General features: G+C 40.5%; 1 protein-coding gene and 1 long non-coding RNA gene across 2 annotated transcripts in view; both read right to left on the bottom strand.

Annotated features, from left to right (window-relative positions):
- LOC138327311 (uncharacterized) overlaps window positions 1–23,817 on the bottom strand; it is a 76,761-nt gene that overhangs the window by 16,074 nt on the left and 36,870 nt on the right. The window lies entirely within an intron of this gene.
- LOC138326729 (uncharacterized) lies at window positions 15,111–16,805 on the bottom strand. Its single transcript, XM_069272744.1, has 2 exons — window positions 16,629–16,805; window positions 15,111–16,459 (listed from the first exon to the last, which is right to left on the bottom strand). The coding sequence occupies exon 2, from the start codon at window positions 16,344–16,346 to the stop codon at window positions 15,111–15,113; it is 1,236 nt and encodes a 411-aa protein (XP_069128845.1). The 5' UTR covers window positions 16,347–16,459; window positions 16,629–16,805.

Raw genomic sequence — 23,817 nt, 5'->3', positions numbered from 1 at the left:
TTCCTTTTGTATGATGTCCCTCAAGGTCATTGTTCCTTGTGTATGATGTCCCTCAAGGTCATTGTTCCTTGTGTATGATGTCCCTAAAGGTCACTGTTCCTTGTGTATGATGTCCCTAAAGGTCACTGTTCCTTGTGTATGATGTCCCTCAAGGTCACTGTTCCTTGTGTATGATGTCCCTCAAAGTCATTGTTCCTTGTGTATGATGTTCCTCAAGGTCATTGTTCCTTTTGTATTATGTCCCTCAAGGTCATAGTTACTTGTGTATGATGTCCCTCAAGGTCATTGTTCCTTGTGTATGATGTCCCTCAAAGTCATTGTTCCTTGTGTATGATGTTCCTCAAGGTCATTGTTCCTTGTGTATGATGTCCCTCAAGGTCATTGTTCCTTGTGTATGATGTCCCTCAAGGTCATTGTTCCTTGTGTATGATGTCGCTAAAGGTCATTGTTCCTTGTGTATGATGTTCCTCAAGGTCATTGTTCCTTGTGTATGATGTCCCTCAAGGTCATTGTTCCTTGTGTATGATGTCCCTCAAGGTCATTGTTCATTGTGTATGATGTTCCTCAAGGTCATTGTTCCTTGTGTATGATGTCCCTCAAGGTCATTGTTCCTTGTGTATGATGTCCCTCAAGGTCATTGTTCCTTGTGTATGATGTCCCTCAAGGTCATAGTTCCTTGTGTATGATGTCCCTCAAGGTCATTGTTCCTTGTGTATGATGTCCCTCAAGGTCATTGTTCCTTGTGTATGATGTTCCTCAAGGTCATTGTTCATTGTGTATGATGTTCCTCAAGGTCATTGTTCCTTGTGTATGATGTCCCTCAAGGTCATTGTTCCTTGTGTATGATGTTCCTCAAGGTCATTGTTCCTTGTGTATGATGTCCCTCAAGGTCATTGTTCCTGTGTATGATGTCCCTCAAGGTCATAGTTCCTTGTGTATGATGTTCCTCAAGTTCATTGTTCCTTGTGTATAATGTCCCTCAAGGTCATTGTTCCTTGTGTATGATGTCCCTCAATGTCATTGTTCTTTGTGTATTATGTCCCTCAAGGTCATTGTTCCTTTTGTATGATGTCCCTCAAGGTCATAGTTCCTTGTGTATGATGTCCCTCAAGGTCATTGTTCCTTGTGTATGATGTCCCTAAAGGTCATAGTTCCTTGTGTATGATGTTCCTCAAGGTCATTGTTCCTTGTGTATGATGTCCCTCAAGGTCATTGTTCGTTGTGTATGATGTCCCTCAAGGTCATAGTTCCTTGTGTATGATGTTCCTCAAGGTCATTGTTCCTTTTGTATTATGTCCCTCAAGGTCATAGTGTTATGACCTAGAATAACAAAAATGAGAAACCAGCAGCTAAATTCAAAACACAATTTAATTATATATACAATATTAAACAGAGATGGTTTACAATATCTAAAGTAATTGGTGGTGGTACAAGACTAGTACGATGATTTAAAGTGTTACTTATCTGTATGCGAATGTCCTGGTATAATTCTTGATCCTTCCAGGTTTCAAATTAACAATAATCACAAATCCACGAGGAAAATGAATGTCCACAGATGATTTGTAAAGTTCCAGGCAATATGAATAAATCCACACAAGGTGTTGTAATAATCCACAGATAAAGTCACAGTAGCTCTCCCAATAGAATCTAATATGGCACTGTACAAGTCGTGATATGTCTCATTACAGGTCTCATTACAGTTCTGATTAGCTTTGGACAGTTGGAGTTTATATAGCTAAACCCTAATTCAAAAATATTTGAGAACTTTCTACTTCTAGAAATATCTAACTAAAAACAGTTAACAAATAAACACACAGAACTTTCTGGAAATAGATCAATCTAGATCCCTACTTATAATCAACGTGTTTACAAACAAGTATGTTTTTACATGATATTATTCTAGAAAGTTCTATAGCCTAAATTAATGATATGAACTTTATAGGATGTATCAATATTAAAGCTATAGGAGTTATCTCCCTTATCTAATAACTACATGTATTTAGTGTCATACATAACAATAGTTCCTTGTGTATGATTTTCCTCAAGGTCATTTTTCCTTGTGTATGATGTCCCTAAAGGTCATTGTTCCTTGTGTATGATGTTCCTCAAGGTCATTGTTCCTTGTGTATGATGTCCCTCAAGGTCATTGTTCCTTGTGTATGATGTTCCTCAAGGTCATTGTTCCTTGTGTATGATGTCCCTAAAGGTCATTGTTCCTTGTGTATGATGTCCCTCAAGTTCTTTTTTCCTTGTGTATGATGTCCCTAAAGGTCATTGTTCCTTGTGTATGATGTTCCTCAAGGTCATTGTTCCTTATGTATGATGTTCCTCGAGGTCATTGTTCCTTGTGTATGATGTCCCACGAGGTCATCGTTCCTTTTGTATGATGTTCATCAAGGTCATAGTTCTTTGTGTATGATGTCCCTAAAGGTCATTGTTCCTTGTGTATGATGTTCCTCAAGGTCATTGTTCCTAGTGTATGATGTCCCTCAAGGTCATTGTTCCTTGTGTATGATGTCCCTCAAGGTCATTGTTCCTAGTGTATGATGTCACTCAAGGTCATTGTTCCTTTTGTATGATGTCCCTCAAGGTCATTGTTCCTAGTGTATGATGTCACTCAAGGTCATTGTTCGTTGTGTATGATTTCGCCAAGATGGTCAAAGTTCATGATCAGTGTGTAAACTGTCCCGCGAGATCATTGTTCACCTTTTTTATAATATCCCCAAGGTCATAGTTCCTTGTGTGTATGATGTTTACAAGATATTTTCAAGGTTAATTTTCGGGTGTATAATCTCCCAAGGTCTATTACTCCTTTAATGATGTCTCCCGTGTGTTTACCTCCCTTATATGACCCCCATAATCGATGATCTTGGTGATATTTTGCAACCACTGCAAAAAAAGTTAATTACAAACAGTTGATTACAAGGTCTTTTTGGCACTTTCCAAAACTAGTCGATACAAATAATGCATAATAAATAATTGTTGGCGATAAAACACATAACTACAGAGCTGTTATAGCTGGGATACAATAAAATGCATCACGTGTAAAATGCCTGTCATTACTGTGCCTAGTTTGATGAATGTTGTCTATGAATTCCTGAATTACCGACAATGTAACATCGCCCTGGATGAAACAGTATGTATACATTTCTAGCCTTACGTGCCAAGCAAAACCACTTCGGCAGTTCTAAAGCAAGCATATCATTTTCACGGCTGAATTCCGTCATATTACATCCGTAACTTCACTTCTTGTTTCATCATAACATGACAAATATGTACAGTGGATCTGAAGTCTGTCTTCTGGCATTTCCCGCTACTTGGTAGAAACTTCCAGGCGTCGCCGAGTTAAAAAAATGATAGTTATTGTATGGCTGTCGTGATATACCTGTACCCACAGTAAAGGCAAAACATAGATTCATAGTAATTCTGTTTAGGAGTGGTTAATTCATTATAGTTAAAACCATCTATTTATAGGCTTTGTATCCGTCTGTTGGCTTATAGAAGTCGCGTAACAATGTTTTAACTTTCAACCAGACAAATATACAAAATCACACCTCTTGTCCCCAAAATTGTTTGTGAAGAAATAATAAAGTGTTTTCCCTTTATGTTCATAAATTAAGCAAATGTCACTGTAAACGTGTGCTACCGTATGCAAAGCCAGCTTCAGTGGAGGGACTCAAAAAAGCACTGAAGCAGCAACATGACCAAGCTGTGTCGTAACAATATAACTTGTCATTTTCAAACAAGCTGTGAGGTAACGATATCACGTGACATCATTCATTAACAAGCTGTGACGTAACGATATCACGTGGTGTCATTTATAAACAGGCTGTGTCGGAACGACATCACGTGGTGTCATTTACAAACAAGCTGTGACGTAACTATATCACGTGGCGTAATTTACAAACAAGCTGTGTTGGAACGATATGACGTGTGCGATATACAAACAAGCTGTGGCGTAACGATATCACGTGCTGTCATTTACAAACAAGCTGTTACGTAACGATATCACGTGCTGTCATTTACAAACAAGCTGTGACGTAACTCATGCGTTCCATTTGCCGCTGCGGATTCGTACCAGTTACTAAAGTGATACGGCACCGCCAAATGGAACGCGTTTGGATTTGTCCATGATGGCGGCATACATATGAGGGACACGCTTCGATTATAAAACTTAAAAAGCCAAGTATTTTCAATGTTAAAATAAAATGGATATAAATGTAATGCCTAAACAGTTTCGACATACATTTAAATGAATAATCAATGTAATTTTATTGGGTATGTATACTCTCGGTTTTGTTTTCAACAAAGAAAACATTCCGGTGACAAATGAAGAATATCGGGTCCGCCATCTTGGATATAAGTGGTATACTTCTGAAAACGAACCACTTGTACCAGATTTTGATACAACTGGTACGAATCTGCAAATGGAACGCACGTAACGATATCACGTGACGTCATTTTACAAACAAACTGTGACGTAACGATATCACGTGGCGTCATTTTACTCATTTTTAAACAATTTGTGACGTAACGATATCACATGATGTCACAGGCAATTGAGAATTAGTTACAGTTTACAGCATATTATTATGGACCCACCAGAGTGCGATTAGACCATTTTTAGACGTTTAAGGGGTCTAGATCAACAATCGGTAAAAATCGTCCTCTACAATGTACTTTTCACGTCTATCGGCACTTTGGTGGGTCCATAATTATATAAACTGAAACTAACTATCAGATCCCTGTGCGTGGTGTCCAGCTAAAGGCTGATGTCGTGTGGTCTTCAGTAACACAGGTTGGTGTCACTTTGGGAAAAAAAACAACCCACTGCCAGTGTCATGTCGGTGTCATTGGATGTCATTTAAATTCCTCACTGGAGATGTAACTGATGTTGACTCACTTCTGCAGTCTTACATCATATTCCGTGTGTTGATGAGACTAATTAGCGAGAAATATGCATTTATGTCGTGTCTCGTGTTTTCTGTGACTATTTACTGACGTACAGCACCAGTTACAACAGCTTAATGATACGTTATACTAATTACATGTCAGATGTGTCAGTAAAAAGGGTGAAGACTTTGTGATTGTATGTCATCTGATGAGGTCAGGCCGCTGCTGTAAATAACACGTGCGTGAATAGCAGATACTTTGTCTGTTATCTCGTGCATCCCAACACGTGTTTAATAATTCGGTTAAACTTTCACTGACCGATATCCGGAAATATTAGTTTTGTTTTTCATAATTTACTGTCTTAATAAATGCTCTACATTGTTCCTTACAGTATACGGAGCGTTGAATGCCGTCTGGCTGTGTCGATTCTCCATAGATTTTAATAGCCAGGTCTAAGGAGGAGCGAAGAGTCTACAGCACCACTATAGATACACCGAGACGTACTGAACATTGGACAGTGTCAGAAAGTGTCAGTAGTGGCTGGATTGTTTACTATTGTGGCTACAGAGATGACTCTCTAGATGCAGCGCCTCAATAACACTGCACCCATGGCGGGTAAGTCAACTTTACTATTGATACAGAAGATATCATAACATTTACCGAACACACACCAAGATACTTCTCGGCTTCCTAATCATTATTTCTCTAACATAGTCATTATTACAAGTGTATTTATTTCTCTAAATTCATAAGTAGAATTTAAACATTTACCATTCTACTAGCCTATTTTCCTAAATAAGACACTGCTTTTTATTAGTTTCTGTTGACGATAGAGGTCTGTAAAGATTTTACATCAATGCCATGTTTTCAGTTCGCCACCTCAAGCTTGCGATGGCTAATTGATATAGATGACTGATAGAGTGACGTCACATCGTCTATATAAGATTGTTCACACATTTAGTGTTCTGTTTTTACATCAATTTGTAATTTATACTCTGCAGATGTGTGTAAAATAACCATGTAAACATTTGGTACTAATTCTATTGAAACCCTCGGAGATTACACTGCAAATCGGTTTTCTATACATGTTCGTGTAAATTGTAGCTCATCATCCCGCAGGCTGTGTGAAATATTAATATGTCCTAAAATACGAACTTAACGAATCTGTAGAATCTCCAAACCCAGGAGATGTATAAATAGACATATTCCTCCAGATTCCCCACTGCCCTATATTTAGACGAACTAATTCCATATTGCTTTGGATTATTCCATTGATTTCAAAACAGCAGTCACGAAATTAGCTTTTCGTATTTCTTCGAAATAGTTATTCGTGGACATCTTCAAAATAGTTATTAGTGGACATTGTCGCTCTATCAAAATTTTACGAAAACTTCTTGTTATTTAACACCTAATGGAAGCTAAAAACGATGGGTCCCACGTATTCCAATCTAGTTGGATAGGTATATATACCGAATCCCAATTAACCTGACACTTCATTCCGAATGAGGCAACATGCGCTATCGTGTTATTGAAACCTACAAATATCTATATGGACGAGCTTCATACCCCACCCGAGAGCTATGATGCCGGGTGGCATGGGTTTCGCGGACTAACATCTCCTCATTACCATTGATACACATAGAATGTAGGGTTAAAACTTTGAATGAAGGTTCCTCACGGTAACATACAACCGTTTTGTAAAACATATTCAGAATTAGTGTCCGAGGTCGAGTCTATACAGTACGTGTAACTATAACGAGTTCAGACAATCGATTTGGCTCCTTCTTTTCGTCTGAAACTTAAAATGGAACCTGTTGCATTGTGTCTTGAAGGTGTTGGACATTCGATCAAAATAACGATTTTCAAACAGGAACGTGAGCATGTCAAATTGTACAGAAAGATTTACTTATGTCACTAGATTGTTCTGATAAATGTTAGGATTAATGCAATTAGCAAATGCATTGAGCATATCAAACAGCGAGAATGACCTTGACCAGTATATGTTGATACATATATCGATTTAACTTTTATTATTAATAATCATTAATTGTCTTACCTGAAATGGAAATAGCTGCTGCGTAAAAGATTAGTGGATATATGTGTCGTCATATGTAGTTACACAATGCTTTGTTTGGGGAGGGACTGTATTTAGGGGAGGGGCTCACTCAGAACTGGTTACATTCTCACGCATTACCTAGTTACCATATATAATTTTAAGACACGCTGTGCATGCACTGGCTTGGTACTGGTCGTAGTCTGACGTGTTTCTTCGGACACTCTGGTCTTTCTCTGTCGCCAAACTTAGAACGACTATCAACTATTCTGGCTGTCTGTCGAGACATTACACTAAACAGATAGCTTTTGAAGCAGAAATCGATGGTAACGTGATTATTTTTTGTGAGGAGAATACTTAAAAACTTAGTAGTTTTCTCAAATAAATTGACGCAATTTTTCTGAAACTACTGATATCGCATTAAACTCCTGCTCACAGGATAACACTTCACAACTGACATTAGGGCTGAAAACTAAACCAAACTGAATCTTTTATCATGGTTGCTGGAGAGAGAGGACTGATTTACTGACTGTAGATATACTATGGACTCGTTACAACTGTGGCATCAGGGTAAAACCTCTTTCCTTGTTCCACATTTTGTCTTTAATCGTTAACATCACGACTCTTGACTTACCCCCTCCAGTTGTATTTACAGAGCAGACATTAAAGACCATAGCTAGCACTGCGGACTTTCTTACGGCGATATACATATACCAAAGGTGACTGGTGCTGATGTCTAAGTGGACTTACGGCGATATACATATACCAAAGGTGACTGGTGCTGATGTCTAAGTGGACTTACGGCGATATACATATACCAAAGGTGACTGGTGCTGATGTCTAAGTGGACTTACGGCGATATACATATACCAAAGGTGACTGGTGCTGATGTCTAAGTGGACTTACGGCGATATACATATACCAAAGGTGACTGGTGCTGATGTCTAAGTGGACTTACGGCGATATACATATACCAAAGGTGACTGGTGCTGATGTCAAAGTGGACTTACGGCGATATACATATACCAAAGGTGACTGGTGCTGATGTCTAAGTGGACTTACGGCGATATACATATACCAAAGGTGACTGGTGCTGATGTCTAAGTGGACTTACGGCGATATACATATACCAAAGGTGACTGGTGCTGATGTCGGACTTTCTTACGGCGATATACATATACCAAAGGTGACTGGTGCTGATGTCTAAGTGGACTTACGGCGATATACATATACCAAAGGTGACTGGTGCTGATGTCTAAGTGGACTTACGGCGATATACATATACCAAAGGTGACTGGTGCTGATGTCTAAGTGGACTTACGGCGATATACATATACCAAAGGTGACTGGTGCTGATGTCTAAGTGGACTTCATATCTGATAGCTCTGGACGATGGAAGGGTTCTGATGTTTATCGGCAACTATTCGTACCACAGGGACATGGCGATTCCTTAAAACTTATAAAATAGGGAACTGTTTCAGACGTTTTATAATCCGGTAAAAATAGTATCTGTTTATATATTAGGTAAGAACGACAATTTACGGTTATGTAATCACTTCTATTTCTCGAAATAACTTTAAAAAATATCCGTAATTACAAACTTCATTATTCAAATTTCATATTTAATAATTATAAGATGTTTAATACTGTTATACTTGCATATTATTATAAACAACACGTTGTAGAAGTTTATACCCATTGATTGTACGTAAAGACAACGAAATCTGTCGTTGGACCTGCCGCGGAAGTGCCACGGAGTTCCGCAAGTGACAGCGGCCATCTTTTTAGTGTGAGATGACATAGTGGACGGATATTTTACAAAAACTTTAATGGCGAAGGGGAAAAATGCTCCGGATGGGCTCTGCAAGTGGTTTTCTTGTGTCGAAAGGTCAACAAAGGCGATAAGTTGAATGCAATATCCTTGCAAAGAAAACATCCCTATGTACTAGTTGTTACTCAGGGAGAGAACTTATATAGGCTATGTCTGTTGTTACTCAGGGAGAGAACTTATATAGACTATGTACTAGTTGTTACTCAGGGAGAGAACTTATATAGGCTATGTACTAGTTGTTACACAGGGAGAGAACTTATATAGGCTATGTACTAGTTGTTACTCAGGGAGAGAACTTATATAGGCTATGTACTAGTTGTTACTCAGGGAGAGAACTTATATAGGCTATGTACTAGTTGTTACTCAGGGAGAGAACTTATATAGACTATGTACTAGTTGTTACTCAGGGAGAGAACTTATATAGACTATGTACTAGTTGTTACTCAGGGAGAGAACTTATATAGGCTATGTACTAGTTGTTACACAGGGAGAGAACTTATATAGGCTATGTACTAGTTGTTACTCAGGGAGAGAACTTATATAGGCTATGTACTAGTTGTTACTCAGGGAGAGAACTTATATAGACTATGTACTAGTTGTTACTCAGGGAGAGAACTTATATAGGCTATGTCTGTTGTTACTCAGGGAGAGAACTTATATAGACTATGTACTAGTTGTTACTCAGGGAGAGAACTTATATAAGCTATGTACTAGTTGTTACACAGGGAGAGAACTTATATAGTGTACAGCGACGAAAATTACGACACGAGACCTGGTCTTGTTAAGATGTAATTTAATGCTGAACGAATCAAGTAAGGCTGAAATACAGAAACAAAATCTGTATCAGCAACGATATCATGATATTGACATATCTTTAGAATTACACAATTATTAGCTATTAGATCGATTAAACATTACATGTACATACATATGCATCATATAATACCAATATATCTTTAGAATCAACCTAATATTATCTAAACTTACATCATATGGGGCTATGCACTTTAACCGTGGTCGTCCATGTTTCGGATCGTTGTATCAACGTTTTACAAAAGAGTGAACACAAGGGAGATCACTCTGAAGAATAATTATAAAATACAAGCAAGGGAAGTAACTCTAAGCAACTATCCTATTTTAAAGTTGCACACTAATATTTGAGGCAACACACTCCCCGTCTGATATTCAAAATATCACAAACAATAATCCACATCTTACATATGTATATGATGACAATTACTTGAAAGTCCTCATGTAAACTAACATTTAACTAAACTTTAAATTCGAATATGGTTCAAACACATAAATGAATTCGAAATGTCATCAAGGCGGTTGTCTCATACCGCGAATGTTCGCGTTTTAACATTTACACTCGCAAGTCACTGTTGCACGTCAATAAGCTTGACTAGATCAACCACTGGACGAATAAAGTTTGAAATCTTATCGTCGCGACTGATACGAACTTCCACTTTCCTGACCAAGCCGTCATCTCCTGGAAAGACGCGCGAGACAACTCCTAGGGGCCAATGATTACGTGGTAAGTCTTTGTCTTCCATCAAGACGACATCACCTTCCTTAAGGTTGGGGCGCTCCTTGTGCCATTTACGTCTTTGTTGAAGAGTTGGCAGAAACTCCTTCTGCCATCGTTTCCAAAACTGTTCTGAAAGAACTTGGACGTGCTTCCAGTGTGACTTATATACTTCTCTCACATCCAGGTTAGCAAATGGTTCCACAGAGGCGTCTGTCTTCTGAGTTAAGAGTATGTTTGGTGTCAATATAAATGGTGACTCTGGGTCTGATGAAACTGGTGTGATTGGCCTAGAGTTCATGATTGCCATCACTTCGCACATAAATGTAGACAATACCTCGTGTGTGAGGTTTTTTTCCTTCCCTCTTCCAGGAGCAGAGAATCCAATACTCGTCTGATCACTCCAATCATCCTTTCCCAGCTGCCGCCCATGTGTGATGAACATGGCGGATTGAATTTCCAGACTGTTCCTGAAGCATACAGATGTTTCCGCAAGGGTATGTCCCCGACATTTATGGCATTAATATGGAGGTCATCGGAAGCACCGACAAAGTTAGTTCCCCTGTCGGATCTGAATTCCGTTACTTTCCCGCGTATAGACTGAAATCTTCTGAGGCTGTTTATGAAGGAAGATGAACTCATATCTTCAATAAGTTCTATGTGGACTGCACGGCATGTCAAACATGTAAACATGACAGCCCAGCGCTTGGAATTTGATACTCCTCCTCGTGTTCTTCTAGCTACAATGTTCCATGGCCCGAAAACGTCAACCCCTACATAGGTAAAGGGTGGAGCAGGTGTAAGACGAGCATCTGGTAGATCACTCATTTGTTGTTGACACATCCTTCCACGGAGTCTCTGGCATTTAACGCAACGGCTGATTAATTGGTAAATCAAGCGTTTTCCTCCTGAAATCCAATAACCCATCTGTCTTACCATACCTTCAGTGAAATGGCGGCCCTGGTGGCTGACTTTTTCATGACAGTCTGTAATGATTAGCTTTGCAAGGTAGGCTTTGCCAGGTATCAGTAAGGGATTCTTCTGTGACGAAGGTAGTTGAGCCTTGCGTAATCGACCACCGACACGTAGTAATCCATCGCCATCCAAGATAGGAGACAGAGAAAGAATATTGCTGTCCTTTGGTATAGGTTTTCCTGCTTTCAAACGCTCTATCTCTGTGCCATAGAACTTGCTTTGTACCTCCTTGATTATGAGATGGGTAGCACGTTTCCCATTGTCAACGCTGAGGAATGAGGAACAACGGTGCCAGCCACGACAGTTCCTGGTAGGAGTCTGAAAACTATCAGCTATATGGATGATCCACGCGATAGCCCTTACTAGACTCTGAAGACTAGAGAATCTCTCAAATGTTTCTATCCCGAGACTAGACTGACAAACTTGTGTTTTGGCAACTGTAACCTGAGAGACGACCTTGACTTGTGGACGTACTTCTGCATCCTCGTCAGGGTTGACTAATTCAAAATCTGTGCTGACTGGTTGGACTTGATCCTTCAATACTGATGGTCCCATTAGCCACATGCTTTCTTGTAAGAGTTCTGCTTTGAGACACCTGGTGCCTTGGTCAGCTGGGTTGAAATTTGTTGGTATGTACGTCCATTGGTCAGGCTGTGAGAACGCAAGGATTTTGTCAACGCGGTTTGAAACATAAATGTAGAATCGACGAACGCGATTATGCAGGTATCCGAGTACGACCTTGCTGTCCGTATAAAAGTTCATGTCCTTTGCAGGAATGCCAAGCTCATCCTCTATTGTTTGACCTAGTTGAACTCCTAAAACGGCTGCACAAAGCTCTAATCTCGGCACGGTATGACCATGCTTGGGTGCAACTTTTGCCTTGCCAATGACAAAACCAACATTGGAGATATTTCCATCACACACTTTCATGTATGCTACAGCAGCTATAGCTTCCTGAGAAGCGTCGCTGAATATGTGGATTTGACCAGTAATTGTAGATGATGACATCTTGACGTACTGCCGTGGAACTTGTACTTGATTGAGACAAGAAAGAGAGTTTCTCCAGGTTTCCCATTCTTCACGACGATCTTCAGGTAGGGGATCATCCCAGTCCAGCGTACAGGCTACATGGTCCCGAAGAAGCAGTTTTCCTTTCAAACTGACAGGTGCAGCAAAGCCTAGAGGGTCATATAGACTGTTAATGGTGGCTAATACTCCCCGCCGTGAATACGGTTTGGGTTCTGCAGTAGAGTGGAATGTGAAATAGTCTGCTGCTATATTCCAACAGAGACCAAGACTTCTATGGACAGGAGGGGTATCGACATCGAGGTCTAGATCCTTGATACTGCTGGAAAGATCGCTGTTTTCGAAGGCCTTTAACACTGCTGTGCTGTTAGACGCAATCTTATGGAGGCGCAACTTTCCGACGTGTGAGAGTGCCTTTTGAGTTCTTTGCACAAGACTGATGATTTCCTCTGCCGACTGAAGAGAGACAAGTCCGTCGTCGACATAAAAGTTGTTGTTGACGAAGTCCTCAATATCCTTCCCATAAAGTGACGATGCACACTCAGCTGTCTTACGTAGACCGTATGTTGCTACAGCAGGGGAGGGACTATTCCCAAATACGTGGACTTTCATTCTGTACTCAATTAGATCTCCATCTATATTGTTGTTCCTATACCAAAGAAATCTCAAAAAGTCTCTGTGTTTCTCATGCACGTAGAATTGGTAAAACATTTGTTGTATGTCTGCCGTCACTGCAATGGTGCCTTTACGGAACCTTAGTAGGACGCCGATAAGGGTGTTGTTCAGATCTGGCCCAGAGAGAAGAACGTCATTGAGTGAAACACCGTTAAACTTCGCTGAAGAGTCGAATACTGCACGTATTTGGTCTCTTTTCTGTGGATGATAGACCCCGAACACTGGGAGGTACCAGCACTCATCACTCGTTTGTATGGGAGGGGCTTCCTCTGCATGACCATTCTCAAGAAGTTTATCCATAAACTGGAAGAAGTGTTGTCTCTTAACTGGGTCCTTCTTAAGTGACGTGTCCAAGGTACGGGCACGCTTTAGGGCTTGTGGTTTGTTGTTCGGTAACCTTGGTCGTGATTTCCGAAATGGCAAAGGTGCGGTCCAATGATCGCTCTTATCCTTCTGGAACTCCTGGTCCATAATACACAGAAACTCCTTATCCTCTATAGACAGACCAATTTTGTCATCATGTGCTGTTCTCTCAAACAAACCGGTTTCGTAGCTTGGTTGGTCCTTGACCGTGAGACTGTTGTCACATTCTTGGAGGGTAGTGGGGCGACCGTTATGCATCACGGTAGTCTTGAGGACTTTCAGTGAGCTAGGTGTAGATGGTGGCAAGTGTTGACCATCAAGGCATACCTCTCCAATTATAGTCCAGCCTAAGCCAAGTTTTTGAGCAAATGGAGTACCCTTGGGACCGGTGCGCTGTTCTATGATATGGTGAGCCTCTGGTACGTCTCTACCAACGAGAAGGAGAATGGAGGCATCGTCATTTAAGGGTGGAATCTCTACATCAGCTAGATGATCAAAGTAGTTCTTAACTTCAGGGGTAGGTATTTCTTCCCTCGAACTAGGGATATATGCACATTCAGTAATCGTAGGAAGAACAAGACTAAAACTACCATCAAGCGACGAAATAATAACATCTGTAGCTTTCCGTCCCTGCATATCAAGACCACCTGCACACGAGATAAGTTTGTAAGGAAACATGTCTCTGTCCGAAATGTCTAATATTTTGAACAAATCAGGGTGTCCTAATGTCTGATTACTCTGGTCATCCATGATTACATAAACTTGATGTTTTTCGTCCGGCTTTCCAGCTAAGTGAATATTAACTAACACTGTCTTTGCGCAAGATCGCCCTGTAAAACCTTGTCCACATAACTTTGTACACCTTGTAGACACGCTGACCGTATTGTCCTCGGTTTCCGTTTTTTCTCGTAGTTCCTCCTTATTATGTAGTGCACCTGGATGTTTGTCGCTACCACAAACACTACACTGCAACTTTGCAGTACAGTTCTTGTAAATATGAGCAGAAGTCTCACAGCACCTGAAGCACAGGTTGTTTTCCCTCAGAAACTGTTTTCGTTGGGTGATGGTTTTCTTCCTGAATCCTCTACAATCATTCAAGGAATGCTTAGTTTCGTGGATTGGACACAGAGGAGTTGATGATGTGTTTGCAGATGTGTTGTCTATCTGTGTTTTTCTGACTGTGACAGACGATATCTGTTTTGTTTCCGCAGGCTTATGACTGTTCTGTTTGTTGTAGGAAGTATTATTTGTAGTATCTAACCTACTAACAGATGCTGGGGTGCACACTTGACCTGGGTCGTTCATCATGGTGCTCTGTTCTCTAATGAAGTCACAGAACTCTGTAAACGGAGGAAAGAAGACTGTATGACGCTTTTTGTACTTTGACGCTCTGCTAGTCCATTTGTTCTGAAGACTGGTCGGTAGTTTGTTTACAATTGGGAGTACCCCCATTGAAGAATTGAAGTAACTCAACAAGGTTTCATACTTTGGATCCTCCATAACCGATTCTATCTCTGATAATATATCAGACAGTTCATAAAGTTTCTTCATATCTTTTCCCACTCTCTGAAAGTTTGCTAGTTTTTCTTGTAAAGCTCTTTCAATAATCTCTGGGCTTCCGTATCTTTCGTCCAATCGCTGCCACAGTCTAAGTATGCCTCTAGTAGGGTTCGTTGGATTAGATGCCCGAAGACTTTTTGCATGTTTCACAGACTCAGGCCCAAGGTACTTAATCAGCAGATCAAACTCTTCAGAAGGGCATAGGTTTAGTTCAGTTTTATTCTAACAAAGCTGGTTTTCCACACAGAATAATGTTCAGGTTTGTCATCAAAACTGCTCAATCTCTGTAGAATTAGTTCCTTTTTCATTAGAAACTGAGTGAATTCTGTGAACCCTGTGGACGTATGGCGTTCAGGTTCATGAAAGGTGGGGCGCAATGGTTCAAAGCCGGCATGATTTTGAATGTCTGGTGATACGTGTGCTGGCTGTTGATGTTCAAAGCTACCTGTGATATCCAATGAACGGCTAGCTGGTTCATGAAATGGGCGAGCTGTTTCATGAAGTTGTATGGAAGGTTCACGATTTGGTTCAGAGAATGTAGGATATCTGTGTTGATTATAAGATTCATGAGTAGCACTATTCTGTTCAGGATGTGTAGAGTTGACTTGTCCCTTAGGCATGATGTAGCCCTGTGTCGACAACAGAGTTTGTTCATGTTCAGGTGTATGGTAACTATAGGCTGGTTCGTGTAGCACAGGTTGAACTTTACCATAATTTCTACTTTGAGGGATTTCAGTAGAATAGTTGTCTGGTTTGTTAGACATAAGTCTATCAGATTCATGATGTGATAGATGAACTGGTTCACAAATCTGTTCATGGGAAAATGACTGAACAAGTTCTCCCTGCCTCGATTTGTATGTGTGAGGTTCGGGTTGACTAGGCCTTGCTAGCTCAGTATTTTGAAGTGGTTCTGGAGTCAAATAATTATCTTGTTCAGTAGTGTGAACTAGTTCAGGTTCATGATGGTCTGATCTGGCATGATCCGGTGAACGACTTCTCATGTTCTGATCTAAGACATATTCTTTAGTCCTCTTAGACTTATAATTAGTTGATTCAATGTCTGTAGGAAAGTCTGAGTCGTAGGCTTGAAATTCAGCTTCTGCTTTAATAACATTCTTTTCCTTTTCTAATAAATCAAGATCTGCATCGATTTCAGACCTTTTACGTTCATTTTCAGCACGTAATATTGCATTATCTTCATTGAGTCTAGCCCTTTCTTTCTTTAATTCATTTTCACGTCGTTCAAACTCTAGTCCAGCTCTTGCTGCTACAGCCTTAGCTCGTATCTGTATTAGATCTGATGACCTACTAGACCTATAGGATTGTTTACTACTGGTACTCCTTGCTGACCCCTTATAATTACTGTCGTTTGGATCCCGAGCAGAAACATGTGGTGACCCTTCATGGTCGGGGTGAGCTACTACGCTCGATGGCTTGGACATGGTTTATATGCTCATAGCTGATGAAATGATCCTTTACTGTACAGCGACGAAAATTACGACACGAGACCTGGTCTTGTTAAGATGTAATTTAATGCTGAACGAATCAAGTAAGGCTGAAATACAGAAACAAAATCTGTATCAGCAACGATATCATGATATTGACATATCTTTAGAATTACACAATTATTAGCTATTAGATCGATTAAACATTACATGTACATACATATGCATCATATAATACCAATATATCTTTAGAATCAACCTAATATTATCTAAACTTACATCATATGGGGCTATGCACTTTAACCGTGGTCGTCCATGTTTCGGATCGTTGTATCAACGTTTTACAAAAGAGTGAACACAAGGGAGATCACTCTGAAGAATAATTATAAAATACAAGCAAGGGAAGTAACTCTAAGCAACTATCCTATTTTAAAGTTGCACACTAATATTTGAGGCAACACATATAGGCTATGTCTGTTGTTACTCAGGGAGAGAACTTATATAGACTATGTACTAGTTGTATCTCAGGGAGAGAACTTATATAGACTATGTACTAGTTGTTACTCAGGGAGAGAACTTATATAGGCTATGTACTAGTTGTTACTCAGGGAGAGAACTTATATAGACTATGTACTAGTTGTTACACAGGGAGAGAACTTATATAAGCTATGTACTAGTTGTTACACAGGGAGAGAACTCATATAGACTATGTACTAGTTGTTACACAGGGAGAGAACTCATATAGACTATGTACTAGTTGTTACACAGGGAGAGAACTTATATAGACTATGTACTAGTTGTTTCTCAGGGAGAGAACTTATATAGGCTATGTGCTAGTTGTTACTCAGGGAGAGAAAGGTCAACATAGGCGATAAGTTGAATGCAATATCCTTGCAAAGAAAACATCCCTGCTTCGTAGGAAAAAAACAACATCTCTTCATTCTTGCTAGTTTTGCCACAAGAGATGTTGGTAATGAGACATGATAATATTTTACTCTCACTGATATCGGCACATTGTCCCAGCTTTCTTTTAACTAGATATTCTTTATACTGGATTGTAACGATATTCTAACTTTTCCCTTGTTATTTGAGCCTGCAGACAAACGGCAACATGTTCTTATGCTTTATTAAGTAAATTGAATATTAGCTAAGACATACGGACACCTTAAAGATGATTTTTTTTATTGGTGCCTGATGGTCGTTGGTGCCAATGTTACATGTTTGTGTGTGTTGCCTGCGGGTTATTGCAGTGTCGGAGAGAGGAATACTGGATGTCTGCGGGTTAGTGCGGTGTAGGATAGAACGAATATAGGTATACCTTTCGGCCGGGTACGAATTGGTCCCTATGTGTCGTAGTGGAGCACTGCCTCCGAAAATCACTCGGGCATAGGTTTCTATACTTTTTTTTGTAGGTTTCCAGTTATTTTATGCGTATACATGCATTTACATATCATTTTTGTCCAAAACAAACATAACTACCATTCTTAATATCTGCCGTTGTAACGTTGAAAATGGACCCTCGTTGAAAACTGACCTCGGGTCAATTTTCAATGTTGAAAAATGACCCCGAAACCCGTTGAAAACTGAACATTCAGCGCACTTTTTACACCGACCCGTTGAAAATAGACCCCATTGAAAAGTGACCCCATAAGAACTCGTTTTTACACAACACAACACGACAGCACAACACCATGAAACCACAACACATCTCACAACACATCACAACATAACAACAAAACATTACACAACAACACATAACACAACACACAACACAACCACGCAACAACAATACAACACCACCCAAAAACAACACAGTAACACACAACAACACAACACACGACAACATTACACAACACAACATCACACAACATAACACAACACAAAATCACACAACAACACAACCACACCACAACATACAACACAACAACAATACAACACCACCTAACAACACAACAATACACAGCAACACAACAATACACAGCAACACAACACCCGACAACAACACAACAACACAACATCACACAACAACACATAATAAAACACACAACACAACCATAACACACAACCACGCAACAACAATACAACACCACCCAAAAACAACACAATAACACACAACAACACAACACACGACAACATCACACAACACAACATAATACAACATAACACAACACAAACACAAAGCACCTAAAATGTTTAAATGAGGTATTTGTTACGATGATAACAATACCAAATTTCAATTCAAATCGAGGTGATTACGTAATTTAAATAACAGAGTTTGTGCAACAGTTATATATGTGAATGTACTAGGATCATATTTCAACAGACCATCCGTTGATAGTTTGCCAAGGTCATTTTTCAACGGTCATTTTTCAACAGACCTGCCGTTGAGAATTGACCCTAAACACCGTCAATTTTCAACGGCATGTTCAATTTTCAACGGCATTCGGGGTCCGTTTTCAACGTTGAAAACTGACCCGAGGTCAATTTTCAACGGAGGTCCATTTTCAACGTTACACCGTACCGCTCACAAGACGTCAAATTCACAATTTGTGGACTTGCCCTATATGTATTATGTAAAAAAAATAATGCCTCGATGAGAATTTGATATTTTATGTGGTTCAGTTTTATTGCCTAGTAGGTAAGCGATATCAAACAAGTACGATAAAAATGCAAACAAATGTTTTACAATGGTTTACATAATCATTACTTTATTTCATTAGCAGTAATATGCACCAATTGTAGCTCTAAAGACGACACCATTTTCTGTCAAAAAGTCTTTTGAGCTACAATATTGCAGCTAGGTGTAGGACAGAGGAATACTGGGTGTCTGTGGGTTAGTGCAGTGTAGGACAGAGGAATACTGGGTGTCTGCGGGTTAGTGCGGTGTCGGAGATTTGTTTGTTTGTTTGTTTGATTAATTAACGTCCTATTAACAGCTATGATCATGTAAGGACGGCCTCCCATGCAGTGTGTTGCGTGTATGTTGTGCGAAGTGCGTGTTTTGGGAGACTGCGGTAAATTCATGTTATGTCTTCTTGTATAGTGGAACTATTACCCTTTTTATAGTGCTATATCACTGAAGCATGCCGCCGAAGACACCAAGCAACACACCCCACCCGGTCACATTATACTGACAAGGGGCGAACCAGTCGTCCCACTCCCCGTTTGCTGAGCGCTAAGCAGGAGCAGAAACTACCACTTTTATAGACTTTGGTGTGTCTCGGCCAGGGGACAGAACCCAGAGCCTTCCTCACAGGGGCGAACGCTCAACGCAAGGCCAAAAGTGAGGCGGTGCCAAGGAAGGCATTAGGAAAGATAAAGTCAGTTAGGAAGAAAAGAAAAGATCCTAAATTTAGTCGCCTTTTACGATCATGCAATAGGGGCAGCAGGTACAATTCTAACGCCCTACCTGCAGGGCTCACGGTGTCGGAGAGAGAGGAATACTGGGTGTCTGCGGGTTATTGCAGTGTCGGGGAGAGTAATACTGGGTGTCTGTGGGTTAGTACGGTGTAGGATAGAGGAATACTGGGTGTCTGTGGTTTAGTGCGGTGTAGGACAGAGGAACACTGGGTGTCTGCGGGTTAGTTAGTGCAGTGTCGGAGAGAGGAATACTGGGTGTCTGAGGGTTAGTGCGGTGTAGGACAGAGGGATACTGGGTGTCTGTGGTTTAGTACGGTGTAGGACAGAGGAATACTGGGTGTCTGCGGGTTAGTGCAGTGTCGGAGAGAGGAATACTGGGTGTCTGAGGGTTAGTGCGGTGTAGGACAGAGGGATACTGGGTGTCTGTGGTTTAGTGCGGTGTAGGACAGGAATACTGGGTGTCTGAGGGTTAGTGCAGTGTCGGAGAGAGGAATACTGGGTGTCTGCGGGTTAGTGCGGTGTCGGAGATTTGTTTGTTTGTTTGTTTGATTAATTAACGTCCTATTAACAGCTATGATCATGTAAGGACGGCCTCCCATGCAGTGTGTTGCGTGTATGTTGTGCGAAGTGCGTGTTTTGGGAGACTGCGGTAAATTCATGTTATGTCTTCTTGTACAGTGGAACTATTACCCTTTTTATAGTGCTATATCACTGAAGCATGCCGCCGAAGACACCAAGCAACACACCCCACCCGGTCACATTATACTGACAAGGGGCGAACCAGTCGTCCCACTCCCCGTTTGCTGAGCGCTAAGCAGGAGCAGAAACTACCACTTTTATAGACTTTGGTGTGTCTCGGCCAGGGGACAGAACCAAGAGCCTTCCTCACAGGGGCGAACGCTCAACGCAAGGCCAAAAGTGAGGCGGTGCCAAGGAAGGCATTAGGAAAGATAAAGTCAGTTAGGAAGAAAAGAAAAGATAAGATCCTAAATTTAGTCGCCTTTTACGATCATGCAATAGGGGCAGCAGGTACAATTCTAACGCCCTACCTGCAGGGCTCACGGTGTCGGAGAGAGGAATACTGGGTGTCTGAGGGTTAGTGCGGTGTAGGACAGAGGGATACTGGGTGTCTGTGGGTTAGTACGGTGTAGGACAGAGGAATACTGGGTGTTTGTGGGTTAGTACGGTGTAGGACAGAGGAAAACTGGGTGTCTGTGGGTTAGTGCGGTGTAGGACAGAGGGATACTGGGTGTCTGTGGGTTAGTACGGTGTAGGACAGAGGAATACTGGGTGTCTGTGGGTTAGTACGGTGTAGGACAGAGGAATACTGGGTGTTTGTGGGTTAGTACGGTGTAGGACAGTGGAATACTGGGTGTTTGTGGGTTAGTGCGGTGTAGGACAGAGGAATACTGGGTGTCTGTGGGTTAGTGCGGTGTAGGAGGACAGAGGAATACTGGGTGTCTGTGGGTTAGTGCGGTGTAGGACAGAGGAATACTGGGTGTCTGTGGGTTAGTACGGTGTAGGACAGAGGAATACTGGGTGTTTGTGGGTTAGTGCGGTGTAGGACAGAGGAATACTGGGTGTCTGTGGGTTAGTGCGGTGTAGGACAGAGGAATACTGGGTGTCTGTGGGTTAGTGCGGTGTAGGACAGAGGAATACTGGGTGTCTGTGGTTTACTTGTAAATAATACTGTTCATCAGGACACTGCTATTATTTTCCCCACACCAATTACTGATCAGTGGCATTATCAGAAGACTGGACTATTTTATGTGCCACTGTACAGACAATCACAATGGGTATTCTATTATCAGATAATTAACTTGTTAAGGAAGATGCCAGTAATGGCTTGTCGTTCGCTGAGGACTGTTAATCAGTGCTATACTTGGTGCTAAGTCCCCGTGGGGCAACGCTCTCATGGCATTATATTGGATTTCCAGCCATGACTTTCTGCAATCGGTCTGCCGTTGAAAGAGGACATATTTAGTCCCAATTGCGTTTCTGAAGTTTGCTGGAAAGTTCTAAAAGGATGTTATTCTAGTTTCTCGAGCTTGGAATGACTGATTAATTGACGAGCTTATAACGTCATTGTTCCGGTTATAACCAAGACACACGACTTGGATTGACTAACCAAGCCTAGGACACACGATTTGGAATGACTAAACAATTTCCATGTGTTCATGCTAGAATCCTCTAAGTTATTCAAACTGACATAAAACATTACATCTGCAGCTAAAAGCATAGTCTTTTGCATGTTCCCGTCCGCAAAATGTTGAAAACTACACACCCACACCAAAATATTGTTATCGTGCAAAATTGACGACTCTAACATTCTGGGTTCCTGACACGCTAGGTTTTATCTGGTGCCGATTGTATCTCTGTCCGTCTGCTATGTTTCACAGTGATAACCCTACCTAAAACGAAACTAGAAATTCAGCGACTGTGGTTTAAGTTAGTGTACAGAAACTGTCAGAAGTAAACTGGATATAGTAATGTCTCTCTTACACGTGTCGTGACTGGTGAACAGCCCCTGGAGTACATTGATTTATTATAAAACAAACAGATACTATCATCCGCTGGAAGTATGCCCGATATTCTCCAACTGTTCACCGTTATATGTAGCGGTAGGTGTGTGAGACGATAATTGATTTTTATGTGTAAATATAAGACGATATGGACATTTTGTTGGCTCTATATGCATTGCCTTCTCCAAAACATTTCCGTCAATGTGCTGTCTTTCCGTTCCACTTCAAACTTAACGGCATATACCGTTATGTGAAGTATGTAAAGTTAATAACACTGCGAATAACAGAAGTTTTTATTGGATAATTTGGAACGTCTAAAAATAACATGGATGAGAAACACCATCAAAGAATATTAAAATTGCCGTAAATGAAATATGTAAGCGCGTGAACACACGTGGTGTTGAGCCGTTAAATGGTTTAGCTATTAAGCACGCGCATTAATTTGTGTATAGGAATTTCCTGCTCCACTCCACCACTAACAGTAGGTGGTCCTTCCTCTAATGTATTCCTCCCCTACATCTTCTCTCTATCCTTTGTGTATCCTTCACCTTTTCTCCCGTAGTATTCCACGTTTATGTATTTCGTAACTTTTTTGCCATCCCTCTCATCATCTTCACTCATATTAATTATTTCAACCTACAATTTTTGCAGTCTTTCCTCGTCTAAATACTTAGTAACTTTTCTGCCATCTCTCATGTCAACCATTCCAACCTACAAATCCTAGCAGCTATACCTTTCCTTGTATAAATACTTAGTAACTTTTCTGCCATCTCTCATGTTAACCATTCCAACCTACAAATGCTGGCAGCTATACCTTTCCTTGTATAAATACTTAGTAACTTTTCTGCCATCTCTCATGTCAACCATTCCAACCTACAAATCCTAGCAGCTATACCTTTCCTTGTATAAATACTTAGTAACTTTTCTGCCATCTCTCATGTCAACCATTCCAACCTACAAATCCTCACAGCTATACCTTTCCTTGTATAAATACTTAGTAACTTTTCTGCCATCTCTCATGTCAACCATTCCAACCTACAAATCCTCACAGCTATACCTTTCCTCGTCTACAAGATACAAGAAGTTTTATTTAGTGTCGTATACATACAATGAAATAACATTAACTCGGTAGAGCTTTTCTTACGACAAACAAAGGTTTTATAACATCAAAGGAGATTGTATTAATGTAAAAGATAGGATAGTAATAATAATGTCAAGTTAGGAATAGTTTAAAAGTATCACAGCATGCAGTTTAGAGTTGATACATTCTATGGGACATGTTAAAAAAGCAAAGCTATATGATTAGTAACTTTTCTGCCATCTCTCATGTCAACCATTCCAACCTACAATTTTTGCAGTCTTTCCTCGTATAAATACTTAGTAACTTTTCTGCCATCTCTCATGTCAACCATTCCAACCTACAAATCCTAGCAGCTATACCTTTCCTTGTATAAATACTTAGTAACTTTTCTGCCATCTCTCATGTCAACCATTCCAACCTACAAATCCTAGCAGCTATACCTTTCCTTGTATAAATACTTAGTAACTTTTCTGCCATCTCTCATGTCAACCATTCCAACCTACAA

Source organism: Argopecten irradians, chromosome 7 (assembly GCF_041381155.1).
Source record: "Argopecten irradians isolate NY chromosome 7, Ai_NY, whole genome shotgun sequence".
Lineage (NCBI taxonomy): Eukaryota > Metazoa > Mollusca > Bivalvia > Pectinida > Pectinidae > Argopecten > Argopecten irradians.
The sequence above is the reverse complement of the archived record's forward strand: the minus strand, read 5'-3'. Positions and strand labels throughout refer to the sequence as shown.